This window comes from Mytilus galloprovincialis, chromosome 3, assembly GCF_965363235.1.
Source record: "Mytilus galloprovincialis chromosome 3, xbMytGall1.hap1.1, whole genome shotgun sequence".
In the NCBI taxonomy this organism is placed as follows: Eukaryota; Metazoa; Mollusca; class Bivalvia; order Mytilida; family Mytilidae; genus Mytilus; species Mytilus galloprovincialis.
The window spans coordinates 85,277,375-85,301,184 of record NC_134840.1 but is presented as its reverse complement, the minus strand read 5'-3'; the positions used below and the strand labels follow the sequence as shown (position 1 = coordinate 85,301,184).

The 23,810-nt window shown below is 30.4% G+C and overlaps 1 protein-coding gene across 1 annotated transcript; it reads right to left on the bottom strand.

The window, feature by feature from the left end:
- Positions 1-1,608: 1,608 nt before the first annotated feature.
- On the bottom strand, positions 1,609-23,807 carry LOC143069209 (serologically defined colon cancer antigen 8 homolog). The gene is made up of 16 exons (XM_076243734.1): positions 23,658-23,807; positions 21,282-21,484; positions 20,701-20,826; positions 19,759-19,881; positions 19,004-19,081; positions 18,330-18,394; positions 17,927-18,076; positions 16,843-16,981; positions 15,847-15,999; positions 15,249-15,383; positions 14,733-14,849; positions 13,839-13,967; positions 13,072-13,204; positions 8,104-8,221; positions 6,876-7,050; positions 1,609-2,437 (listed from the first exon to the last, which is right to left on the bottom strand). Exons 1-16 carry the CDS (start codon positions 23,710-23,712, stop codon positions 2,198-2,200), a joined length of 2,139 nt encoding a protein of 712 aa, XP_076099849.1. The 5' UTR covers positions 23,713-23,807; the 3' UTR covers positions 1,609-2,197.
- Positions 23,808-23,810: the final 3 nt, after the last annotated feature.

Genomic DNA, 23,810 nt, shown 5'->3' with positions numbered 1-23,810 from the left:
AGCCAAAAACAGAGCCTTATCTTCAGGAAAAGAAATTAACCAACATGATTTTATAGACAAAACCCCTACTGAAAATATGCATCTTAAATTTTGTAAATCTACTCTAGGAATAAGAAAAAATGCATCCAATTTAGGAGCAAGAGTTGAATTAGGGAGATTGCCTATAGAATGTTTTATTAAAACACAAACCCTTCTATATTTAGCTAGACTATACAATAATAATATTAATCATTCGATAAAGGAAGCTTTTTCTCTAGCAGTCTCTAGATTTGACAGGAACTTACTCATGGTATAAATATGTAAAAAATATTGTTAAAGAGACTAATGTTGACCTTAATATTCTTTCTACTTGTAAGGACATAAAAGATGTAAATAAAATAAAAAAAGATATAAAGTTAAAAATGAAAAATAGATATGAAGATTTAATTCAAACTAAATTTCAAAACATTGATGATAAAAAAAAAGATTACATACTAGAATCTTATCTAAATACATCTAATTTTCAGATAAAGAGATTAATCACTAAATTCAGAATAAGTGATCACTCCCTCTTGATTGAAAAGGGGAGATATTTTAAAATCCCAAGAGAGGAACGACTTTGCCATAAATGTAAAATACTAGAGGATGAGAAACATTTTTTACTCTATTGTGAGTATAATAAAACTTTAAGAAATGACTTTTTTCATCACATATGTACGGAAAATAATAATTTTAATAATTTAAATGATCTCCTTCAAGGTTGTTTTATTTGTTAACGTTGGTTTTGGGAAAAGGGGGCAGTTCACAATTTGTTTTGGTAGAGTCTCTTATTGGTATGGTCTATCTTCATATGGTACTGTTAAGTCTAGTACTCTGCAATAGGGGCATGTATATGGATCATATATATGGTTTGCCGTGTGATATTCAGTTAGCCCTTCACCGAATTTGAATGCTGACATTCAATTGCTGATGTATTTGTAAACAATACTTTCAAAATTGTACATGTATTGATTATATTTTTTGCTAAATCATCAAGAACTTTCTAAATATGATGCCGAAATTTACCCAAAATATGAATGGTAATAACTGTCCTTTTCTTGATTTCAATACAAAATTTGACAAGCTATTAATGACACATCATGTCCAAAGAAATTGTATTTACAGGCTAAACTTAAATATTGATGACAACAACACTGACAATGGAATTCAGGAAGGTTATGTGTCGATTTTACCACAAAAAAAAAACAATTCCATAATAACAAGTGTATAACTTCAATATGTGTGCAATTGTTCTGTAAGCTTTCAAAGGACTTGGTTAACAGCTGAAGGAAAGTATAACATAAAATTGATATAGCTTTTTACAAACAATGAATCCTAGTCTTTAAAAAACAGAAAAAGTTCCTAAAAAAAATCAGTAATATAAGATGCCAAATTTCAATATGTGTGCAATCTCTGTGTGAAGTTTCATGAATCTGGATTAAAGATCACTAAAGACCCTGTGAAGAAAAAAAAACAAAGTCAGTTCCATGGTTGGAAACACGAGCCCAATCATATCTGAAATCAAAAGATTATAAGAAGGTTTTTGCACTTTGCAAAAGATGATAACATCAAGAAAGTCTCTACACAAGATATATCACATATTTTTTATTTATAATATAATATACAAGTAAATAGCACATTGTAAAAATATCAGTAAAATATCACAGAATATTCATGTCTAACTACAACCTAACAGTACATTGGACACATTCATGTTTAACTTGACTTTTAAAATATCATAACTGCTTTTATACTTATAATCGTTTCGTCATTTGAAGCATACATTTACATGTATTATAATAGTTTTTCTTTTGTTGCAAAATCATAAATTTAAGGATTTTCTTTTTTTATAAAGTGGAAAATTGATTTGTATTTCATTAACATTTCAAATTAAAAACACAAAATAAAATTTAACCTAGACTATTCTGATGAAAATATTCCAAAGAAATTAGCCATCTTTTAAGCTCTAATTCTATACTAACCTTCTTACATGAAAAGTTGTATTTAGTATTCAAAATTACAAAATGTATGTAAACCAGAATTTCTGCCTGAGATGAACATGCCAGAACTCAAAACTCTTTTTAGAATTCAGGGCAGAATCGCTTCTCTTTAAAGCCTAAATGCACTTTATCATAAGTCATATTCTTAAAAACTATCATGTTTTTGTTCCCTTAGGGTGTCATGTTTTTGTAGATTCATCGAAATGTACACGTTCCTTCGGACCTGAGAAATATGCTTCCTTTTCCTCTGAATTTACCGTTGATATAATTTCATCTACTAAAGGTTTGTTCGATGATAAAAACTTGTTAAGATCTTCTTCATTTGATTTGGCGATTTCCTTGCGTAAAAATTCCACTTCTCTAACAAGTAACTGTCTGTCTTTCATCAGACGACTTTGACACGCTATAAGCTCTAAAATCTGCAAAAAGGATTGATAAACAATGATGAGAGATTAGAAATTCTACTGCAATTCGTTTAAAATGATAGTTTTCATTGGATGTTGACAAATATTTTACAGGGTTAGATTGCACTTTATACCAGTCCATAACTAAGAATAACCGTTTCACAAATGATATCGGATATGTTCCTTATGTTGTAACTACAATCTCCTTCCCTTTCATGAATGTGACCTACCGAATTAGACTATTTACCAGATTTGTTATTACATAAGCAACACGACAGGTGCCACATGTGGAGCAGGATCTGCTTACCTTTCCGGGTTTGTGCCTGAAACTTTCTTTTTGTCAACATGTATACCATTCAGAAGCAAAAAGTATAAATATGTCTAGTGTTTATTTTTGACAACGGAAGAATACCTATGCTGTCATTGTTTTATTTTATGGTATGACAAATCCAATTCCATTTGTTTTTTGTAGCTTTTGAGTAGAACATTGTCGTGTACAGATATACAGTATAAACAAAATTAGTTAAAATAATGACAAACAAGAACTTAAACATTTGAAAGAATCTTGTAACTAAAAATTGTTCAAACAATTTAAAAACATAAACTTTGTAACAAAATGTAAATCAGAAACAAATGCTAACTTATACCAACTGTGTGCTATAGAAAAATGTATAAAGAAAGATATGACATTGAGATCAAAATAATGTTAAAGGTTGCATCAATTACATTACACATTTATAAAAGTTATTGAAAATCTATTTTCAGTTCCTGTAAAACTATGAACCCCTTTGTGTACATCGACATGTAAGCTATAAGCAACAATGGGGAGTAATTTATTGAGAATCTGAAGTATATATATTTAATCCTTGAACAAAAAAATAAGTGCTACAAATGGCAAGGGGAGATTACTCTTAAAGACTAAAAATTGCATCAGAAAATTTATGTTTTTCTGGCTACATGAAAAAAGATCAGCCAGCAATCTCTAAAAAAAAGATGATATCTGAAAATATTTATTTTGTTTAAGTTATCTCCCCTTAATGGAATAATAATAATAATATAATAATAATTCTTTATTTAAAGAGGGTTACACAGTTAGCTGTAAAGCTAATCTTCCCTGAGGCCCTCATATAATACAATGATATATAACAAACAATTACAAAATATCAAACAGACACACATACATGAATAATGAAATAAAAAATTGTTATGAAATATACAATTTTCAAAACAGGTAAAAGTTACAAATTCATATATGACATGTATAGTATTGGCATCAACAATATCATAAGTTTGAGTAAGTGTGTGAAAATTATTATGCATATAAAAAACGCACAGCTTCTTAATGTTCCATCAAGTAATTTTTTAAATCTTTGTTGAATGAGCTTGTACTTGAGGTTGATTTTTTCAGGGATATTGGTAAGTTATTCCATAAAATAGATCCTGAATATATAAAAGATTTCTTATAAAGCTCTGTTTTGGCTTTTGGAACTTGTAAATTTTTGCAAGAGGCATTTCTCAAACAATATTGGTTTATTTCTGGCATTTCTTTAAACTTTTCAGTGAGATATACAGGGGCTTCATTCTTAAGGCATTTATGCATCAAAACTGATTTGTGGTATGATATTCTGTTCTCTACTGTCATCCATCCAAGCTGTTTAAACAGTGGAGCTGATGATGAAAGTGGATCAGCATCTAAAATAAGTCTTGCAGCCCTTTTTTGCAATTTTATTATTCTGACTAGCTCATTTTTAGCACAACCACTCCAAATAATACAACAATAATCTATCAGTGGGAGAATATAACCATTATAAAATAATTTTCTTAGATCAATACTTAGAAATTTCTTGATTTTAGAGAGTAAAAAAATTCTTGATGAAATTGATGAACATAAGTAATTAATATGGCCTGTCCAGGACAGATTAGAGTCAATTCTAACACCTAAAAGTTTTTCAATTGATGATTTTTGAAGAATATTATTCTCAATAGTTAGAACTGGATCTGCTTGATTTAAACGCAGCCTTTGTCTTGTACCTATAACCATACATTTCGTCTTATCTGAATTTATGAACATGCTATTTTCATGACACCATTTTTCAACACATTGGAGATCATCTTGTACTTTTAATTGCATGTCACCAATAGTCTTTCCTGATGTATGCATAGTTGTGTCATCAGCATACAAATCTGTATGGCAGTTTTTGATGTGTAATGGAAGGTCATTTATGAACAAAACAAACAAAATGGGACCAAGTATTGAGCCCTGAGGAACACCAAAATTTATAAACTTTTTATTAGAAAACTGATTATTTATATGGACTTGCTGTGTTCTTTCACTCAAATATGATTTTAAAAAATCAACAGTATCTTCATGGAAGCCATAAATTAGAAGTTTTTTACATAGAATTTCATGATCAACAACATCAAAAGCTTTCTTAAAATCCAAGAGGACTGCCAAATTGATATATCCATTATTCATTTCGTGTAGCCATTTATCAATAATATTAATGAGGGCAGTTTGACATGAATGGTTGGGTCTAAAACCAGACTGGGAAGGGTGTAAAATATCAAACTTTGTCAAATATTTATACAGATGTTTTGATACATGTCTCTCAATTAATTTTGATAATGTTGGCAAAACAGATATTGGTCTGTAATTGCTAGCTACATTTTTTTCACCAGATTTGAAAATTGGAGCTACTTTGGCATTTTTTAAAACAGATGGATAAATACCAGTATCAATCATTCGATTAAAAATGTATGTTAAGGAAGATGCTATGAAAGGACCACTAAGTTTTAAAATCTTAGGACCTATATTGTCAGTACCAGAAGATGTCTTAACATCTAGTTTAGTTATTTCAGCAAATAGTTCTGAAACTTTTACTGGAGGAATGATGAATTTATTATGCCTTTTTTTCAAGAATTTCATTTGTACATAGTTTGTCAGAGTATTAAAATTTGAGTTGATTGGTGCCCTACTATGCCTTAATTTTTCAACACATGAGGTGAAATAATTATTGAACGTATTAGCAATTTCTTTATGATCGGTTGTTTTATGGTCTCCAGTTGTAATAAGTTCATGTGGTTTTGATGGATTAGATGGATTTAGACTGTGAATACATTTCCATAGTGTTTTAGAATCTTTTGAGTCTTTTATCATATCATTATAATATTTCTGTTTAGATTTATCAATAATATGTTTTGTTCTGTTTCTCCAGAATCTATATTCAGCCCACATTCCCAGAGAGTGATATTTATCTCTCATTTTTCTTGCATATGAGATTTCTTTATTGTACCATTCAGGCTGTCTGTCTTTTTTTACCCTCTTTTTCACAATAGGGGCATGTTTATTTAAAATGTTATTAAAAATGTTGTACCACATTTCAATACAAACAGACGGGTCATTTTCAAATTCAATATGTTGAAAAGGTGCACTTTTTAAATCTTTTAAATAATTTTGCTCATTAAAAGTCTTAAAATTTCTATAAGTGATTGTTGAATGAGAATGTTTTTTATCATACAATTTCTCTTGTCTTGTCATACATATTGGATAGTGATCACTAATAGAATATTTAGAAACATGAGCCTCTTTAACCATGCTTAAACTAGTGACATATATATGGTCAATCAAAGTTTTTGATTCATTTGTTACTCTAGTTGGTTCCTTAATTACCTGTTGAAAGTTATAAGTTTCTAGAGCAGTTAACCATCTTTGTGGAATTTTATTGGGTTGTAAACAATTTATGTTAAAATCTCCCATAAGTATTACATCTGAATTATATTTCATTGCAATCTTAATCTCATCCTCAAACTTATCTATCCAACCAATTAGTGACTTGGGTGGCCTATAAACAAAGCACAATAAAAAAGATTTCTTATAGCTGGGTTTGACTTCAAACCACATAGTTTCAATATTACTTATTTCAAAATCATGTTTTCTAGAAAAGGAGGTGGTTTCTGTTAAATAGACAGCCCAGCCACCCCCACCATCGGATTGTCTATCTTTCCTTTGTAAAATATATCCAGGTATATCTATTTCTCTATCAGAAGTATTTTTACCTAAAAAAAGTTTCACAATAACCAATTATATCTGGGGGATTTGGAATGGAATGATTACGAATGCCATGAAACTGACAATGAATATTTACATATAGCTCCATCCGTATTTTTTGGTTCTACAAGGTTATACTCATAGAATTTCAAAGGTTTTTATATCTTTTCTTTATTCAAACATTGCTGTATAGCTCTTTTTGGATAAAACAGGGGAGACAATTCAAATTTCCTGAAATTTAAATAAGCAATTGTTTTGTCCAAAAAACACAACATCTACTTGTAACTTACAAATGTATATAAATTGTAACTCTTTGGTTGTAATTTTCTTAGATTAGAAATAAGAGAATTTGGTAAATCATCATACTTTGAAAAAGTAAAACCTGACATCTAGCAGCAAACATACCTGTTGTGACTGATTTTGACCATGGTCATCCAACATTTTTAACCTCTCTGTCATTTTCTTGTGTACTCTGTCATGTTGTTCACTCTGCTCTTCTAAGGTGGTCATATGTGTTACAGCTCTTTCTAATCGATGTCGTAACTCATCATTTTGTGTTCGTAAATTACCACACTCACTCCTGTAAAGTAAATACATTAAAAATTTATGCCTTCAAACATATACAACTTATATCAATGTATTCTTTGTGTTAAGGGCATACGATACAGTTACAGGGGAGGTAATGACGTTGCTAACGTAAATTGTTATTTTCGTGATGTCAAAAATATGACTTATCGGGAAAACATTCAGTTTTCGACTGATTTTTATCATTCAAACTAATTTAACTTGAAAACGAGTTCATGGACCCCTCTTTTTTAAAATGCCATTTGGTTTGATTAAGCGTCAAGATTATGTGTGCCAATTTTCATGAAACCGTAAATAGTGCAATTTTTTCTTAATTTGATAAATATACAGCAATAAAAGATGTTTTTTTTCTACATTCATGAACATTTGATAAATATGAGTTATTTCTGACTAAAAAATGTATAAATTTTTTGGATACTTATAAAATACAGAAATTACAAATTATTTAACAAAAAACAATTTGTGTTTATCTTTTAAAACAAAAAAGCTATGTCTTTCTTTCGAAAAGGAAAAAATGGCCACAAATCTGAATTTTTAGCAAATTTACAAAATTTTGACCTCATTTTACTCAAACAGTAACACATACAGGTATATTTTTTATTACATATTTGATTTAATCAGGTAAAAAATAGTCTATACGGAAATTTTTATCAAAATGTAAATACGGGATAAAAACTGTATCGTATGCCCTTAAATCCAGGTTATAATTGTTTTTAAATGCTCAATTCTACAAAGAGCAACATGAAAAAAATGTTAATGATACTGCCCATATCATCCTTTGAAATGCACAAATCTATAGAAAAATGCATTAAATTTTTTATAAGTTTTAATCTTTTAGTTTTCTTTCTTGAAATTGTTTTACATGCTGTTATTTCGAAGTACCTATTATAGCTTACTAAAGAGTACAGACTTTTTCCACTTTTGAAAGCTGTATTATGTACTGTAGTTGATGTTTACATCTGTGTCCTTTGCTCTTTTGTGAATAGTTGTCTCGTTGGGAAACATACCACTTCTATTTTTTTATCATTACACAAATGTACAAACATACCTATTTTTCTTGACTAGTTTTTCTACTTGTGCTGTCTGTCGTTTACATTCCTCCCTCAACTTTCCAATCAGCCGATTTTGTTTCTTTAACATAACATCCATGTCATGTGTTGTTCTGGCTACAATAAGAAGAAAAATTGTTACACGTCATTTACTTTTGATGATAAAAGTAAAAGCAGAGCTTTTGTAGTTTCTTTTAAATTGTTTTCACAGCTTTTCTATACTTTGGGTAATATCGGGTTTAACACTTACACATTATTCACAGTGTAGATACTATTCTGTACGCTATCCGGAAGTCGCGATTTTCGAAGCGATGATTTCCAACTGGCTAACAGGACGGTTTTGCCTACGGTAACTTTTCTCATCATTTGTTTACTCCTATATCTACAAAGTACTTTGAACATCTTCTAGGTATATATAGCATCATAAATATGAGTAACTGTAACAAAAACATGCATTAGAATATAAGATATACGTGTGCATCACATCAACTTGGTAGAAAAAAGTGAAATTGATGGACAATTTTGCTCTCGTAGTACAAAGCAAATAATCTTTTATTGCAAATATTTGTATCAGTTTACAGTTAAATATATACTGTTTCAATATTCTTTTCGTATTTAAGTAGAATATTTGTATTTCCCATAAAAAATATGTTTTCCTTGAGGATCCCAAAATAAATTACTGTACGATCAGTCTAAAACTGACTATATTCTAGAAGCGATTTCAGATTTTTTCACTGTATGACCAGTCGTGATTTTGAAGGGGAAAAAAACAGCATTTTGAAGGCAATTTGAAGGTATATGGGATATTATGAACTATCCAGGGAATTATAACATGTAATTACTTTCATCAGACAATACAAATATATTTCTGATGAATTTTTTAGACGGCAAAATAATTGTATTTTTGTTCCATCAGTCTAATTTAAAATAAAATGCCTAAAAAGTAATGCATGATTCGCTTGTGGACTTTGTAATAGTGTATTGTTACAGTTAACTGTTCAGCTATTACATTTTTAGCTCACCTGGACCGAAGGGCCAAGTGAGCTTTTCCCATCACTTTGCGTCCGTCGTCCGTCGTCGTTGTTAACTTTTACAAAAATCTTCTCCTCTGAAACTACTGGGCCAAATTAATCCAAACTTGGCCACAATCATCTTTGTGGTATCTAGTTTAAAAAATTTGTGGCGTGACCCGGTCAACCAACCAAGATGGCCGCCACGTCTAAAGATAGAACATAGGGGTAAAATGCAGTTTTTGGCTTATAACTCAAAAACCAAAGCATTTAGAGCAAATCTGACAGGGGTAAAAATGTTTATCAGGTCAAAATCTATCTGCCCTGAAATTTTCAGATGAATCGGTCAACCCGTTGTTGGGTTGCTGCCCCTGAATTGGTAATTTTGAGGAAATTTTGCCGTTTTTGGTTATTATCTTGAATATTATTATAGATAGAGATAAACTGAAAACAGCTATAATGTTCAGCAAAGTTAGATTTACAAATAAGTCAACATGACCGATATAGTCAGTTGACTCCTTTAGGAGTTATTGCCCTTTATAGTCAAATTTTAACCATTTTTCGTAAATCTTAGTTATCTTTTACAAAAATCTTTTCCTCTGAAACTACTGGGCCAAATTAATTCAAACTTGGCCACAATCATCTTTGAGGTATCTTGTTTGAAAAATGTGTCCGATGACCTGGCCATCCAACCAAGATGGCCACCACAGCTAAAAATAGAACAGGGGTAAAATGTAGTTTTTGGCTTATAACTCTGAAACCAAATCATTTAGAGGAAATCTGACAAGGAGTTAAATTGTTAATCAAGTCAATATATATCTGCCCTGAAATATTCAAATGAATTGGACAACAGGTTGTTGGGTTGCTGCCCTCCAATTGGTAATTTTTAAAAAGTTTTTGCTGTTTTTGGTTATTATCTTGAATACTATTATAGATAGCGATAAACTGTAAACAACGATAATGTTCATCAAAGTAATATCTACAATTAAGTCAAAATGACCTAAATGGTCAATTGCCCCCTTAAGGAGTTATTGCCCTTTATAGTCAATTTTTAACAATTTTCATTAATTTGGTAAATTTATGTAAATTTTTACCAAATATTTTTCTCTGTTACTAATGGGCAAAGTTCATTATAGATGTAATTGTAAGACGCAAGAACGTTCAGTAAAGTAAGAACTTCAAACACATCACCATCACCAAAATACAATTTTGTCATGAATCCATTTGTGTCCTTTGTTTAATATGCACATAGACCAAGGTGAGCGACACAGGCTCTTTAGAGCCTCTATTTAAAGATTATTTACACCGTCCGCCGTTGAACAATTGATGATAACATAAATCAAGCTTGTCTCTTTTAAAATAACAAAAAATGGATAAAGACAGCTTTGCGCAGGGCGATAATTCATGTGATATAATTTTGATAAGTTTACAGAAATAGAAGGTCCATAATGCATTAGTCGAGTAAAAATGGAACAATTTCAAAAAACTTTAATGATTGGTTTAGGAGGTGTTGGAAATACCTGATGGGTGCCCCCATATAATGCAATGTTCAAGTCCGTATCTATAATACTAAAATTACGAGGTCCAATTTGTCAGCCGTCATCACGTAAAAACGACGAATCAAAGAATTCAGCCTTATATATAACTAATATAGTACAAAGGTGTAGATTAAAAATTACACCACTCCAGGCCCTTTTGTTCTCCACGTAATTAATATTGCCAATAATTAAGAAGTTCCGGGTCGAGTCCGATACCGATACCAATAGTATATTCACCTGTTACCTATTACCTTATCTGTACGTTCCGCATCTAACAGGTGCACCACCAAAAGGTGTATTTAGGATTATGCTATATACACGGATCATAATCACAGGGTTGGCACTACTAAATTCAATCATTGTCAAATTGTTACCTATTGTAGTATTTTAATCAGTAAGACTTTCTAAGATAACAATACGAATACTAAAAATCTGGACTAAAAATAAGGTGTATATACAGTATATAGGAACCGGTTTCAATTTGTTAACGGGCATGACATAAAACAGTGAATCAAATAATTCAACTTTATTTATAACTAACATAGGACAATGCTGTTGATTAAAAATTACTCCATTCCAGGACCGTTTGTTATCCATATAAATAATATTACCAATAATTGATAAGTTCCAGTTCGACGGGTTCAAACAGAAAGATTTGAAAACAGAGAAAACTGTGTATCTTATTATCGGCATGACTTTATCAGATAAAAAATAATACTAAAATAAGGCTTTCGAATAGTTATATACTTTAATTCAGTCACGGACCCGCGATATCACGGGTGTGTTCTAGTCTTATATAAAGTAACCCCATAAAAGGTTTTTACTAAAATTCGAAATAGACGGTGCACAATACAGGATATGGATAAGGAAACCGAATAAGATTAATTTATAGTTATATCAGTGACGGATTCAAAAAAAGGGGATCCGGCAGTTTGAAAGCCTTTTTTAACTATCAATGCATTTGTATGGGAACATAAATTATGTTTGGAATCCCCTTTTCTCCTGGATTGGACCCCCTCTCCATTTAAAAATGGCCGGAACCCCCATTGTAAATTAACTGGTTTATGAGAAGATGCGCTTGCAAAACCGGCGAAACATATTGTACCGGTCCAACGGACGAACGGAAAGACAGACTTCTTTATCACTATAACCCCTCGCTTGACAAAGTGGTGTACAATTGAGTGTCAAAGAGACAGTTCTACATCTTAAACAAAGTGAAGGAACTGTGATATATACAGTACGGCATCGAATGTGTGTAAATACATGCATTTTTATATAACAACTAAATCTGTGTTTTTGTACAATTTTAAGAATAACGGAGGACATTTCTGAAACTTTATACTAGTATACATCAAACCTTCCTCTTATGTTAGCAACATTTAAACATCCTTATACTTAATGTAGCAAGTCGAGTACACCCTATCAAGCTAAAACATGTTTCATAAGTTTTCAGGATGTGAATGTATTGAAATATATTTGTGTTTTTTAGAAAAATGCCACCTTCTACTGTATCGTAAATAACTTTGAAATCACCACTAGAATACAGTGACATAAAGACTGATCGTACAGTTTTAAAATATACAAGCGAGACTGATCGTACAGTGAGAAATTCAAACAAGTGTAATTTTCTTATTTCTGGCTTCAAAGATCTGGTTGAAACTTTTACCACCACTTGAAATATACTTCATTTAGTTAATTAAGTCAGGTTTTTACGTTAATTTGTACACTAAGGGTAAAAAGATTGTTTTTAGGTTCGCCGACTGATTTTTCTTAGTGATGCACTTGAAAATCTCTTGATTAAGGCAAAGATACGAATAATGAATGTGCGGAATTTAATTCTAAACCATTTGAGAATATCGATGTCGGCTGAATTAATCATTAAGCAATGTACAGATGATCAACTTATCGTTTAATTCAGTATACCCATCAAATTTAAAATGTGATCCAAAAAGTTCTCGCTTCGAAAATCGCGACTTCCAGATGGCGTACAGAATAGTATCTACACTGTGTTATTGCAAATTCTTTCTTGACCCCTAGATGATTTAATTGTGTTGATTAGTTTTAATGTCACATTGATATACACTCAACATCTACTTCTGGTGATATTAAATATACCCTAAACATAAAATGCATTGTTGAATTTCTTAAAGACTTTGGCAGATAATGCATGGACCCCTACTTTTTCAATGGTGAAAATATAGGAAAAATTAATTGAGAGGAAAATTTTAGGGTTACAAAGGCATGTTTTACGATCTAAGTAAATGTACCATTTAAAACTTTCTATGTTATTCGAAAGATATGACAACACATATGATGCCATTAAAATCATACTTTGTATTTTGAAAGGCATTAATCTCTTAAAATCACATTTTCAAAATAGAGGAATCATCATTTTTATCAGATTAAAGGAGTGACATACCATTTTTTTCCTCAACATCTTCTATAAAACTGCCCAATTGCTCTTCTCTCTGTTTTGCACGGATAGAAACAGCTTTCATATCTTCATTTCGGCCCCTTTCTATACTGTCTCTAGCCAACTTGGCCAGATGCAGCTAAAATTAAATATCAAAGTAATTTAATATATGTAATAGAATAAGAGTTGATATAATTTAAACTCAGTCCAATTATAATGTCTTATTATGCAAGAATTAAATAAACAATACTGCAGTATGATTTTTTTCATAATATATAAACTAATATTTCTTTTGGTTACATATAACTATCTATTTTTCTGTGATTCATTTAATTTGTAAACTGTTATTTCTAAGCATATCTCAAAGCAACTTCATACCAAATTATATCGTTATACTAAATTATAAATAATCAAGGTAATTTAAATTTCAATAAGACCTCAAATTTGAATGACATGACATGCCTTGGGTTTCTAAGAGTAATATTCCTTTTTAGATTTTGAATACTTACCGACCCTTAACTTTAGTTATAAACTATGCATTGTTAGTTATTTTTCTTATTTTACTATTTTTTAAACACAAGAAACATATTTACTATTTAATTAAGTTGATTTTTAGATATAGATGTAAGTAGTGAGCTTAAGCTAAATAGTTCTTCAGTGAGGATCATTTGGTATCTGTCCAAATGAAAAGCTTCCCTTAAGTTCAGATCTTTTGAAAACACAAAATATGTCTCACATATACTGTTGTATCAGCATCAGAGTAATATATTTACCTCTCTTTCTAATGCCTGTGTATTTGAGGTTAAATGAATGCATTCTTCTTTACTGTTGACTAAATCTCTTTCTGCTTTTTTCAATCTTCTCCTTAAATCTTCTATTTCCATTGACATTCTGCTCTTTTCCTAAGAACATAAGTAAACTTGTATGTCACAAATAATTCTAATAATAAATTCCACAACAGACAAAGCATTGCATTTGCATTCTAAGGATATATTTTGTTAAACCTCTAGTATTTCTAACTATTACTAAAACCTAGTCTTTCCAAAATGAGCTAGGATGCTCAGCATTATGAGGAAAATGTGCAAGGAAAATTGGCACTCACACCACATCTTCCTATATCTAAGAAAAAAAAATGAAGGTTTAACTAAGTTACTGATGTATAAAAAACTTTTACCTGTCTGTATGCAAATATTTACTATGGTAACTTTTTGGCATAATCATGTGACAAGTGTGTGAAAAGGTGAGATCAGATCAGGAAACATGGACCATCTCAGAATTATTGTACATCAAAGTCATGTCTCAACCTCAATTTACGTAATAATACTACTTTTTTTAAATGAACTCTGTTTAAATTGTTTATGTTAGTTTATATACAAGAATACAAGACTTTATAATAATAGTCAAGCAGCTAAGTACAATATTTTGGGACAATTGACCACTTTATGGTAAAAGCATGAAACTTTGCACAGTGTTAGTTATGATGCTTATAAACATTTTTGGATATGGAGCCATAAAAAAAAAATCCACAATGGCCGCCAATTTCGAAATGGCTGCTAACAGTCATGAAGCTGAGTCCAAAAATATAGTATAATTTATCATTTGAAAATAAATATAAGTTCACAAAGCACTACCCTACTAGCCTTTTGTTTAATGTTTTTTTCACTAACCTGTTTTGTCTCTACTGCATGTTCTTCAAATGCTTTCTTTGTTTTGCTAAGTTCTAGTACAGCATGACTCTTTTGGATACTAGCATGTGTTGATTCTTGTCTGAATGTGTCATGAGCCTTTGAAAATACAAATCATTCATACTTTAAAACAGTCTTTTACACACAGAAAAGATGTATAAGAGATTTCTATACTCTTTTGATATGAATTGAATATCCCTTAGTCAAAGTTGTCTTTCTTTTAAGAGACATTTAGCTGACAAAATTTCATGAAATATATGGTAATTTGAGTTTCGGTTTCAGCAATAAAAGATAGCATCACATGTGCAAGATTTCCTTAAAAATATGTAAATCATTCACATAAAAAACCCAAAATGAAATAAAATAAGAAAACAAATGTCCAAACAATTTTTTATCGACTTTATGTGCAAACATAAGTGATAATTATAGCAATTTCTACTCTTTTCTAGGTGAGATGCATGAATTTTTGTACCAGATTCTGTATTTTTCATAACTTACAATAGATGATTCTTTGTCAAATCTTTTAAGTTGTAATTTTGTTTCATCTAATTCTCCAATCAGTGCCACTTTGTCCCGAGACAGCTTCTCTAACTCTGCAGACCATGCTGCATTCTTTTCTAAAGTCTCCCTCAGCTGTAAAATAAGAAAACTTTAATAGCTATAAGATGTGGCATGAGTACAAATGATATAACTCTTCATCTAATTTGTAAAAGTAAACCAATACAGGTCAAAGTAAGAACTTATACTACCATTTTGATTTCTTTCAATATTTTTTTTAAATAAGGATATCAGCTGTCAAAAGGTTTTTTAAGGCTGTTATTTTAGAGAAAATCATAATTATATCATGTGCAATTCATGAAAGTATGCTTTACACCTTGCTCTTAATTTCATCATAGTTTTATTCAAACTTTTTCATAGTAATTTTAGGATTTTTAAAAAGTCATTTCTTTAAATCATTATTTTGCCCTTTACAAACTTAATTAGAATGCTCTTTTTGTTATTTTGCTTGAAAATAAAATTAAAACAAATCACAAAGATAAATAAATTCAAGATTTCGTACATGATTTCAAAGTTTTCATAAATAAATAATCAATACCTTAGCATTCAGTTCATCAACCAGAAGTTTATTTTCTCTACGGACAGATTCTCTCTCTTCATGAAGTCTAGCCTGAGTATCAAGAATGCTTCTGTCAAATCTCTCTTTCATATTGTTTAATTCTTCTGCTAACTGTTCCTTTTGTACTAATGCCTAAAATATAATATAACAAAAATTTAATATTAATAATGCTTATTGTATCAATGATACACATGATCGTTAATGACTTGCATCTAATCAGTTTCTTTTGAATTTAATCTAAAACCATTTATATTCAATTTTCAATCAGAATTATGTTTCCGAATTAACAGCACATGTATGGCAAAGGGCAAGTAGAAATTATATATTCAATCTTTTTAATGATTTTTATGTTACTGGTTTGCTGTCTATTTGAAGTGTGCCCTACATCTTCTAATTCAAGTATTTTGTTGTCTCCATTCATCATTCTGTGAAAGTACAATAGAAAATACAATATCTAGCAACCCTCATACACCATCTACAAAGGGTCAGGAAATATTCCACTTGATATCTGTCTTTTTCTGATAGTTGGGTTAAATTTTCTAAACTGTCAATTCCATATCAGTCGTCCCTTATTCCTGAACCGATGGGACCATAACCCCCAAAATCAATCCCAACCTTCCGTTTGTGGTTTAATATAAACATTGTGTTAAAATATTTTAATGATTTCTATTTACTTATACTTAAACCATTCGTCTTCGGACAACGCTGATGATGACGTGATACCAATATTTACAGTCGTATAAAAAAAAGCTGAGTATTCCTACACCCTGCTTTATCAGACATTTTTTATTTGGTCCCCCAGTGTGACGGATTAGGAAAGTTACATTGTTGTCATAAATCCTTTTTTTTCATAAGAATGATTAATTGGGGATTTCATTTTAGTCATTTGAAATTTATATCAGTCAAGTCTGGTACATGTCCCTGTAAATATGTTTGTTTCCCTACCCTATGTATCTACAGTAATACAAACATTACCTGTGTTTGTTCAAGTTGAGCTTGTTCTACCAGTTCTATGCCTTTCTTCATTTGCCCATAAGCTTCATCCTCTCTATGGTTCATCTCATGTACACGGGTCTTCAAACTGGTAACCTGGTCCATTAATTCATCTCTTTCCCTATTCAATATTTACAAAAGAAAATGTGATATATCTTGGACATTTAAAAAATTCAATAATCTGCACCATGTCATTGGAAGAGATGTCATTCAATAAAATTGAAAATGAAAATGCGGAATAGGTCAAAGAGACAACAATCTGACTGAAAAGGTGACTACAGCTGCATGAAATTAATTATGGAATCACCATTTTGAAATGCCATTGCCGCCATATAGCCTTTTTGTGCTGATGTGTCATAAAGCCATCCCCAATCAATCAATGAAATACCAATATTAAGACAAGTTGTCTTTGCAAACCAAAATTTGTTATGCTATAAGAATAACATTACATGTTTGTTTCATTGGAATCTGTAATTTTGATATGCTAACTTAATTTTATAATTTTATAGGGTAGTGTTGTTTGTGTATAGATATAGGAAGATGTGCCAATGAGACAACTCTCCATCCAAATAACAATTTAAAAAAAAAGTAAACCATTATAGGTCAATATACGGCCTTCAACACGGAGCCTTGGCTCACACCAAACAACAAGGTATAAAGGGCCTCAAATTTACTAGTGTAAAACCATTCAAACGGGAAAACCAACGGTCTAATCTATATAAAATAAAAAAACGAGAAACGAGAAACACGTATGAATTACATAATCAACAGACAACTACTGTACATCAGATTCGTGACTTAGGACAGGTGCAAACATTTGCAGCGGGATTAAACGTTTTAATGGATCCAAACCTTCTCCCTTTTTCTGAAACAATAGCAAAACATTACAACATAGAAAAACACACGGTAAAATATCAATTGGCAGGATTAACTCAATCAAAAAACGTACATTAATACACTATGTGTGCCAATTTTCAGAATTGATTATTTAAATCATAAATGTGCTTTATAAATGTTTTATTGGTTTTCTCGGTATCTTATCCAATAATCAAAATAAAATAAATACCTTGTTAAAGAGTTTATAGTATGTACATGGAAAGAGTTGTGACCATCAGCATATGGTAAGAATCCATTATCTCTTGTTGGTATGGAGTCATGAACACGGAGTTGTGATTTGTAATCTTCTATCATCTGTTCATATTTCTGTATTTCTGATCTATAAGAGAAAAAAAAAGATATCATGGAACAAAAACATTTCAGTTACAAAAGCCTGTAATTCAGTGGTTGTCGTTTGTTTATTGTGTTTCATATTTGTTTTTTCGTTAATTTTTTATATAAATAAGGCCGTTAGTTTTCTCGTACTCATAATCCATTGCTGTTTAGACTAGATAGCTTTTTTCATATTCATGATTGGTTAAAATTTAACATGTATAAGGGGAGATAATGAAATATATTTTAAAGAAACCTACCTTGAATGTTCTAACTGTGCTTCCAATCTGTTACATTTAGCTGCATGTAGAGAATTCAATCTTTCCTATAACATAAATCATTTTGAATAGAGTAACACATGAACAGAAATATTTCAATCATTTTCTTTCTCTTTGGTTAATGGAACTTCAATAGAGGATCCCTTTATTTGTAAAATTATGGATCTTTGCTAATATAGGTTAAAAGGAACACAAATATACATTGGATATCAGTATTTTTTTTTTTTTTTTTAACTAAAATCATTTTCATAATTTTTATTTTTTTAACTGTGATTGAATGCATAAAAGAAGACCCACAAATTTGAGTATCTCCCCTTATGCATGTTGAACTGAAATTATGTTCCTTTTTGCACCAGTTGAGTTCTCAAACTTTGTAATGTTTCCTCAATATCTGTGCTGCAGTTTTGTTGGCGTTAAGCATGAGAGAGTATACCCACACATAAAAGTTATCAGTTTGATTATCTCCCCTTAACAGTTAGGACTTAATTTTTTTTCCTGTATAAACTTACTTGGACAGGTGGTGTTCTATAAATGTGTCCAAAATAACACTTTCCAATTTTCTTATGTCTGAATTATTAATTTTTGTATATCTGCCATGAATGATAAACAACAGAAAGTACACAACTGATAGATTATTTTTTTTTATCATATCTTACCATCTCAACTTGTATGTTTTTTAATTCTCTCTTCTGAAAGATTCTTCCTCCAGTTTCTTCCATGAATAAATCATCCAACTATAAAATTAAAAGAAAGTTAATATTCAAATTAGTTAAAAGACAGATTTTTTTGTTTTGGTTTATTTTTGTGCAATTGAATTCTGTCTCAAGGGTCAAGTGTATATCTCTATCTCTTTTATTCATATCTCTGAATTTGACCTCATTTTTTGGATAATTGTTTTGTTTCAGTTGGTTTGATATTTTTTACTTGTTATTTGTTAATATATTCATTGATTTCAAGTTTTTCTTTAAACCAATCTAGCTCAAGGGTAAGCTTTAAAAGTATAAATTTCTTAAAAAAAGTACAAAATTTATTTAGAATACAAATTCATTTGAAACAGAAAAGAAGAGCTGCAATGTACTAATTTATGACATGTAGTCAAAGGAACATGTTGCTGTTTATCATCTCAAAGTCTACAGTGATGCCTCCATCACAAACAATAAACTCATACCTTTCTTCAAATTCAAAATATTGCCTTGAATCAACTGAGTAGATTCTTTGCTAGAGGTAGATAACATAACATCTGATCATTGAAGACTGACACGACAGTAATATGAAATAATCTTGAACAATGACAATGTAACCCATAAAAATATGTTGAAAGAACATTAATGTAACTGATTATTTATAATAAAATACCATTGACACCTATGTCAAACTGATCAGACATTATTTCCTCTATTTTGTATAATACCTTGTGTATTTCTTTATCGTCTCCCATGATTTCTTGTAAAACACTTGACTTCAGTTCTTCATGAAGACGTTTATTTTCCTCAATCAGCTCACTTAACCTCGCTCTCATTGCAAACAGCTCATCCTGAAAGAAAACAAAATTTACAAATTATATATTTATCAGTATAAACTCGACAAGATATTTCTAAGTTTCTTTTGAGTCATTGAGTTTAATATTGATTTTCACAAAAACGTTTTTTTTTTACTTCTGAAAATTGAATTCATTAGCTAGTTCTCTCATAAATAGCTGGTCACTGATGCAACCTCAGATAGACAGGACAACAATTACATTCCTTTAAATTTTTGCATTTTTTATTTCGGTATGCCAGGACAATTTCTCCATTTCGTTTTTGAGGTTTTGCTTTTAAAACACCACAGAAATTTTGTGAATGTTTCTTAAATTCTAATCTTCAGTATTAAAGGTAGCAATACACAGTTAGGAGTTTAGTTTCGCATTTTGGCCCCGGTGGATTTTTCAAATAGGAAAGTTATTGTGTAATAAAATTCAGTTTTAGACAGCTGAGTGCTAATTTAGCCTTCAAAGATGGTTTATGAGAGCATGAAGATTATATTTTACATGTTTTATTGGCTGTTTTCTGTTTGACAATCCGTATTTTCAGGGCTAGACCGGCCATTGGTCCAGAAATTATTGTAATGTTTACAAATACTTTTTTTCTACATGAAGTTTTTGACGCAATTTGATTCATAGTTTGTACGTGGCATTTAGTATCATCATTTATTGAAATTGAGAATAGAATTGGGAATGTGTCAAAGATACAACAACCTGACCAAAGAGTAGGAAACATCCAAAGGCCACAAATGGGTCTTTAGTACAGCGAGAAAATCCTGCACCCGGAGGCATGCTTCAGCTGGCCCCCTTAATTAGTAAATATTATAATTTCACCTTGCAGTATCTATTTTCTGATTCTAGTTGATACATATAGTCTGTCTGTGTCTGTACAATAACTGCCAACTCCTCTGATGATGGCAACCCTGCCCTCTGACCTGGATTCCCTGATGGTGGCAACCTCTACAAATTAGAGAATGTTATCAAACTTTACTTGTATAAATATATAAAAAGGTGTATGAATAAAAGAAGATGTGGAGATCTTAACAGTCACATAAATTAAAAATGTTAGATTTGAAATTCAAGTCATACAGGTACTGGTCAACTTTATATATTCATGAGTGGTAGATCTTTAATAGTCTATATCAAATAAACTACCAGTACCTTTTTAGTCTTGGTTTGAAAAGTTTAAAGTCTTATATTTTTTTTTGGTGCAATTAAACCAGATTTTAATCTTTATTCAAAATACAAGTTTAACAGTTACATGTACAAGTAGAACTATTACCGGTATACATGGAGTATAATTATAAATTAATGTTTCAATATTTCTTTTTGTGACCATATAACTTGCCTTCCTACAGTAGTTTAACAAAAAGTTAAACAGTCTAGTTTATGTCTTTGAACTTGAACTAACTTACCTGTGGTTCATGACCCAAGATTTGGTTGAGTTGACTTGCTGCATCTTTATACTTTGTGGGGCGATTATTTTCTTCATACCATTTTAAAGTTCGAGGATGTAACACAGATTCTAGCTGGTGCTTAGCTTGAGATTGCAGTGTTGTATGATGTGAAGTTCCTTGCAAAATATCCTCTAGTTCATGCAGACTTACATTTGCTCTGTCTAAAACCAAAGACAAATAATTTACATAATTTATTATATGTGTGACTAAATACTAAAAGCTATTTCAAAATAACTTTTACAGATACATGATTGTCTTAAAACTGATACATTAAACTGGGAAATATTTGCAACGATTTATTTTCTCTAATCTCATGAATATTAAGACAAAAATTTCTGGATCCCTTACTTCATTTTTAGCATAAATCAGAATAAGGGACAACAAATGGGGAATATTACAATTTTCTGCCTTTGATTCAGGATATACATTGTATGTTAGAAATGTTTTAAAGGAGTAGATTTTTTTTTTAAATTAAATTATAACAAATTCATAAAGTCATAAGACTTGCTATATACAAGACATGTTCCGTGTGAGCCAAGGCTCCCTGTTAAGTAATGAATGACGTACTTTGGCCAATAATGGTTGGCAAAGTGACTTTGATGGAGAGTTGTTTCATTAGCACTCATACCACATCTTTTAATTTATATTTTAATAATATGTATTTCTCTTTTTTTTGTGAGTGTCATTAAATGCTATCAATCAAGTATTTTTTCCCTCAGTATTGTTATTTTTTAGTTGTTTAATATGCGTAATGGTATATTTTCATGTTGCCCCTTGTGGGTCCTTTATTTATGAATAGAGTATATACTTTTCGATTCTACTGTATAATATAAATATAAAACATTTATAAATAAACCCTTCTTTTATTGTTGTTATTAAAATGAATGTTTCAGAATAGTCTTTAATAAATTAATTACAGTGCTACATTTTGTTGAGTTCAGCAGCAAAATATATCTATGAGTATGTTGTCAAATTATTAATATAATATCATGAAATCTTTGATATATGTTTTTAAAATTCTTTTTCTTCTTCTTCAGTTACAGAAAACCATCAACAAATACATACTTTCTGGCACATAAATTTGTACCAGCTGGAAGAATTTTTCCAAATTTTATAACTTATTTATAAATACTGTTCAACATAGTTTGTCTAATTTTTGTACAGTGTATACCATATTTTTTGTTATGTTACCTAACGTAACGGTACCCAAATTGCACCGAGTACCCAAATTGCACCTATTTAGCAAAACTAGCAGCGAAAATCTTACAAGATTTTCTAGAGACTAAACAATTTGTTTTTTTATGATTTGATACTAAGCACATCTTTCAACATAGGTAAAACTATTTAGATATGCACAAAACGTTCACAGTATCTATCAACAGATGAAGTATTTACTGAAAAAGCAAAATGTACTGAAACGTCGCCATGCGACGTCATCAAAACGTCATCTTTTTAAAATGAGCAAATACAATATGTTACAAGTATCCATTTAAAAAATAATGAAGAGTAAGCATGGACTAATATACAATAGTGTTCAAAATATTTAAAGAAAGTAAATAAAAGCTCTGTTATTAGACTTTTGACTATGTGAATTTAAGCATGGAAGCAATTTGGGTACTCCTAATTTCAGAATCATTGATGGTTTGGAGGTCAGTTTAGACCAATTTTTCTATGATTCCATATGAAATAAAAATCAAATTGGTGTAGCTTAATAATAAAGAAGGATATGGCTACAAATTAAACACAGAATGGACATTTTTGTTTTCATCATAAAAAAACGTAGATGAAAAAACTGTCAAAATAGGTGCAATTTGGGTACTGTCACGTTACATAAATGTATTTGTTATATTAATTAAGAAATAAATTAATCCAAGATGAAATTTATCGTCATTATTGACCGTAAAAAATGGGTTCATAAATTGGTTGCTTGCAATATTCTGTATAATAAGAAATTGAAAGCAGCAGGATCAATTTTGTGTAGACTAAATTTTTATATGAATTGCAAGATTTTCTTCTATGCATAGCTTTGCTACAAAAAATGTAAGAGTGTAGTTTCCTAAATATGAAACATGTTCATACATGTCAGATTTTTTTTTAAAGTTATAAATTTGCTAATTTTTGTTACTTTCTGCATGAAGTTGTGCAATTATAAACAGTACATTGATAATGAAATGCTCCCAAAATAAGGACAACACAGTAATGTTATTATTGAGGGTTCTAATTTTTTGTTTCCAAGAGAAGATAAACGATACAGTAGTCTGGCAGAGGGGGCCTAAATTTACTAAATAAACGATATTTTAAAGCCTTGGGCATACAAAACTATTGCATTTGCACCTCTCACTGATCTGTGGTAATTTTCTACAGCATCTTCATCTGTATATGCATACATTTTCACAAATATGACATGAGTGGTTTTTCGTTTGTTTTCTTTTTACCGGAAGTTGTCGGCCTGAAATAAATCATCCAATCAACGACCCCGTTACAATT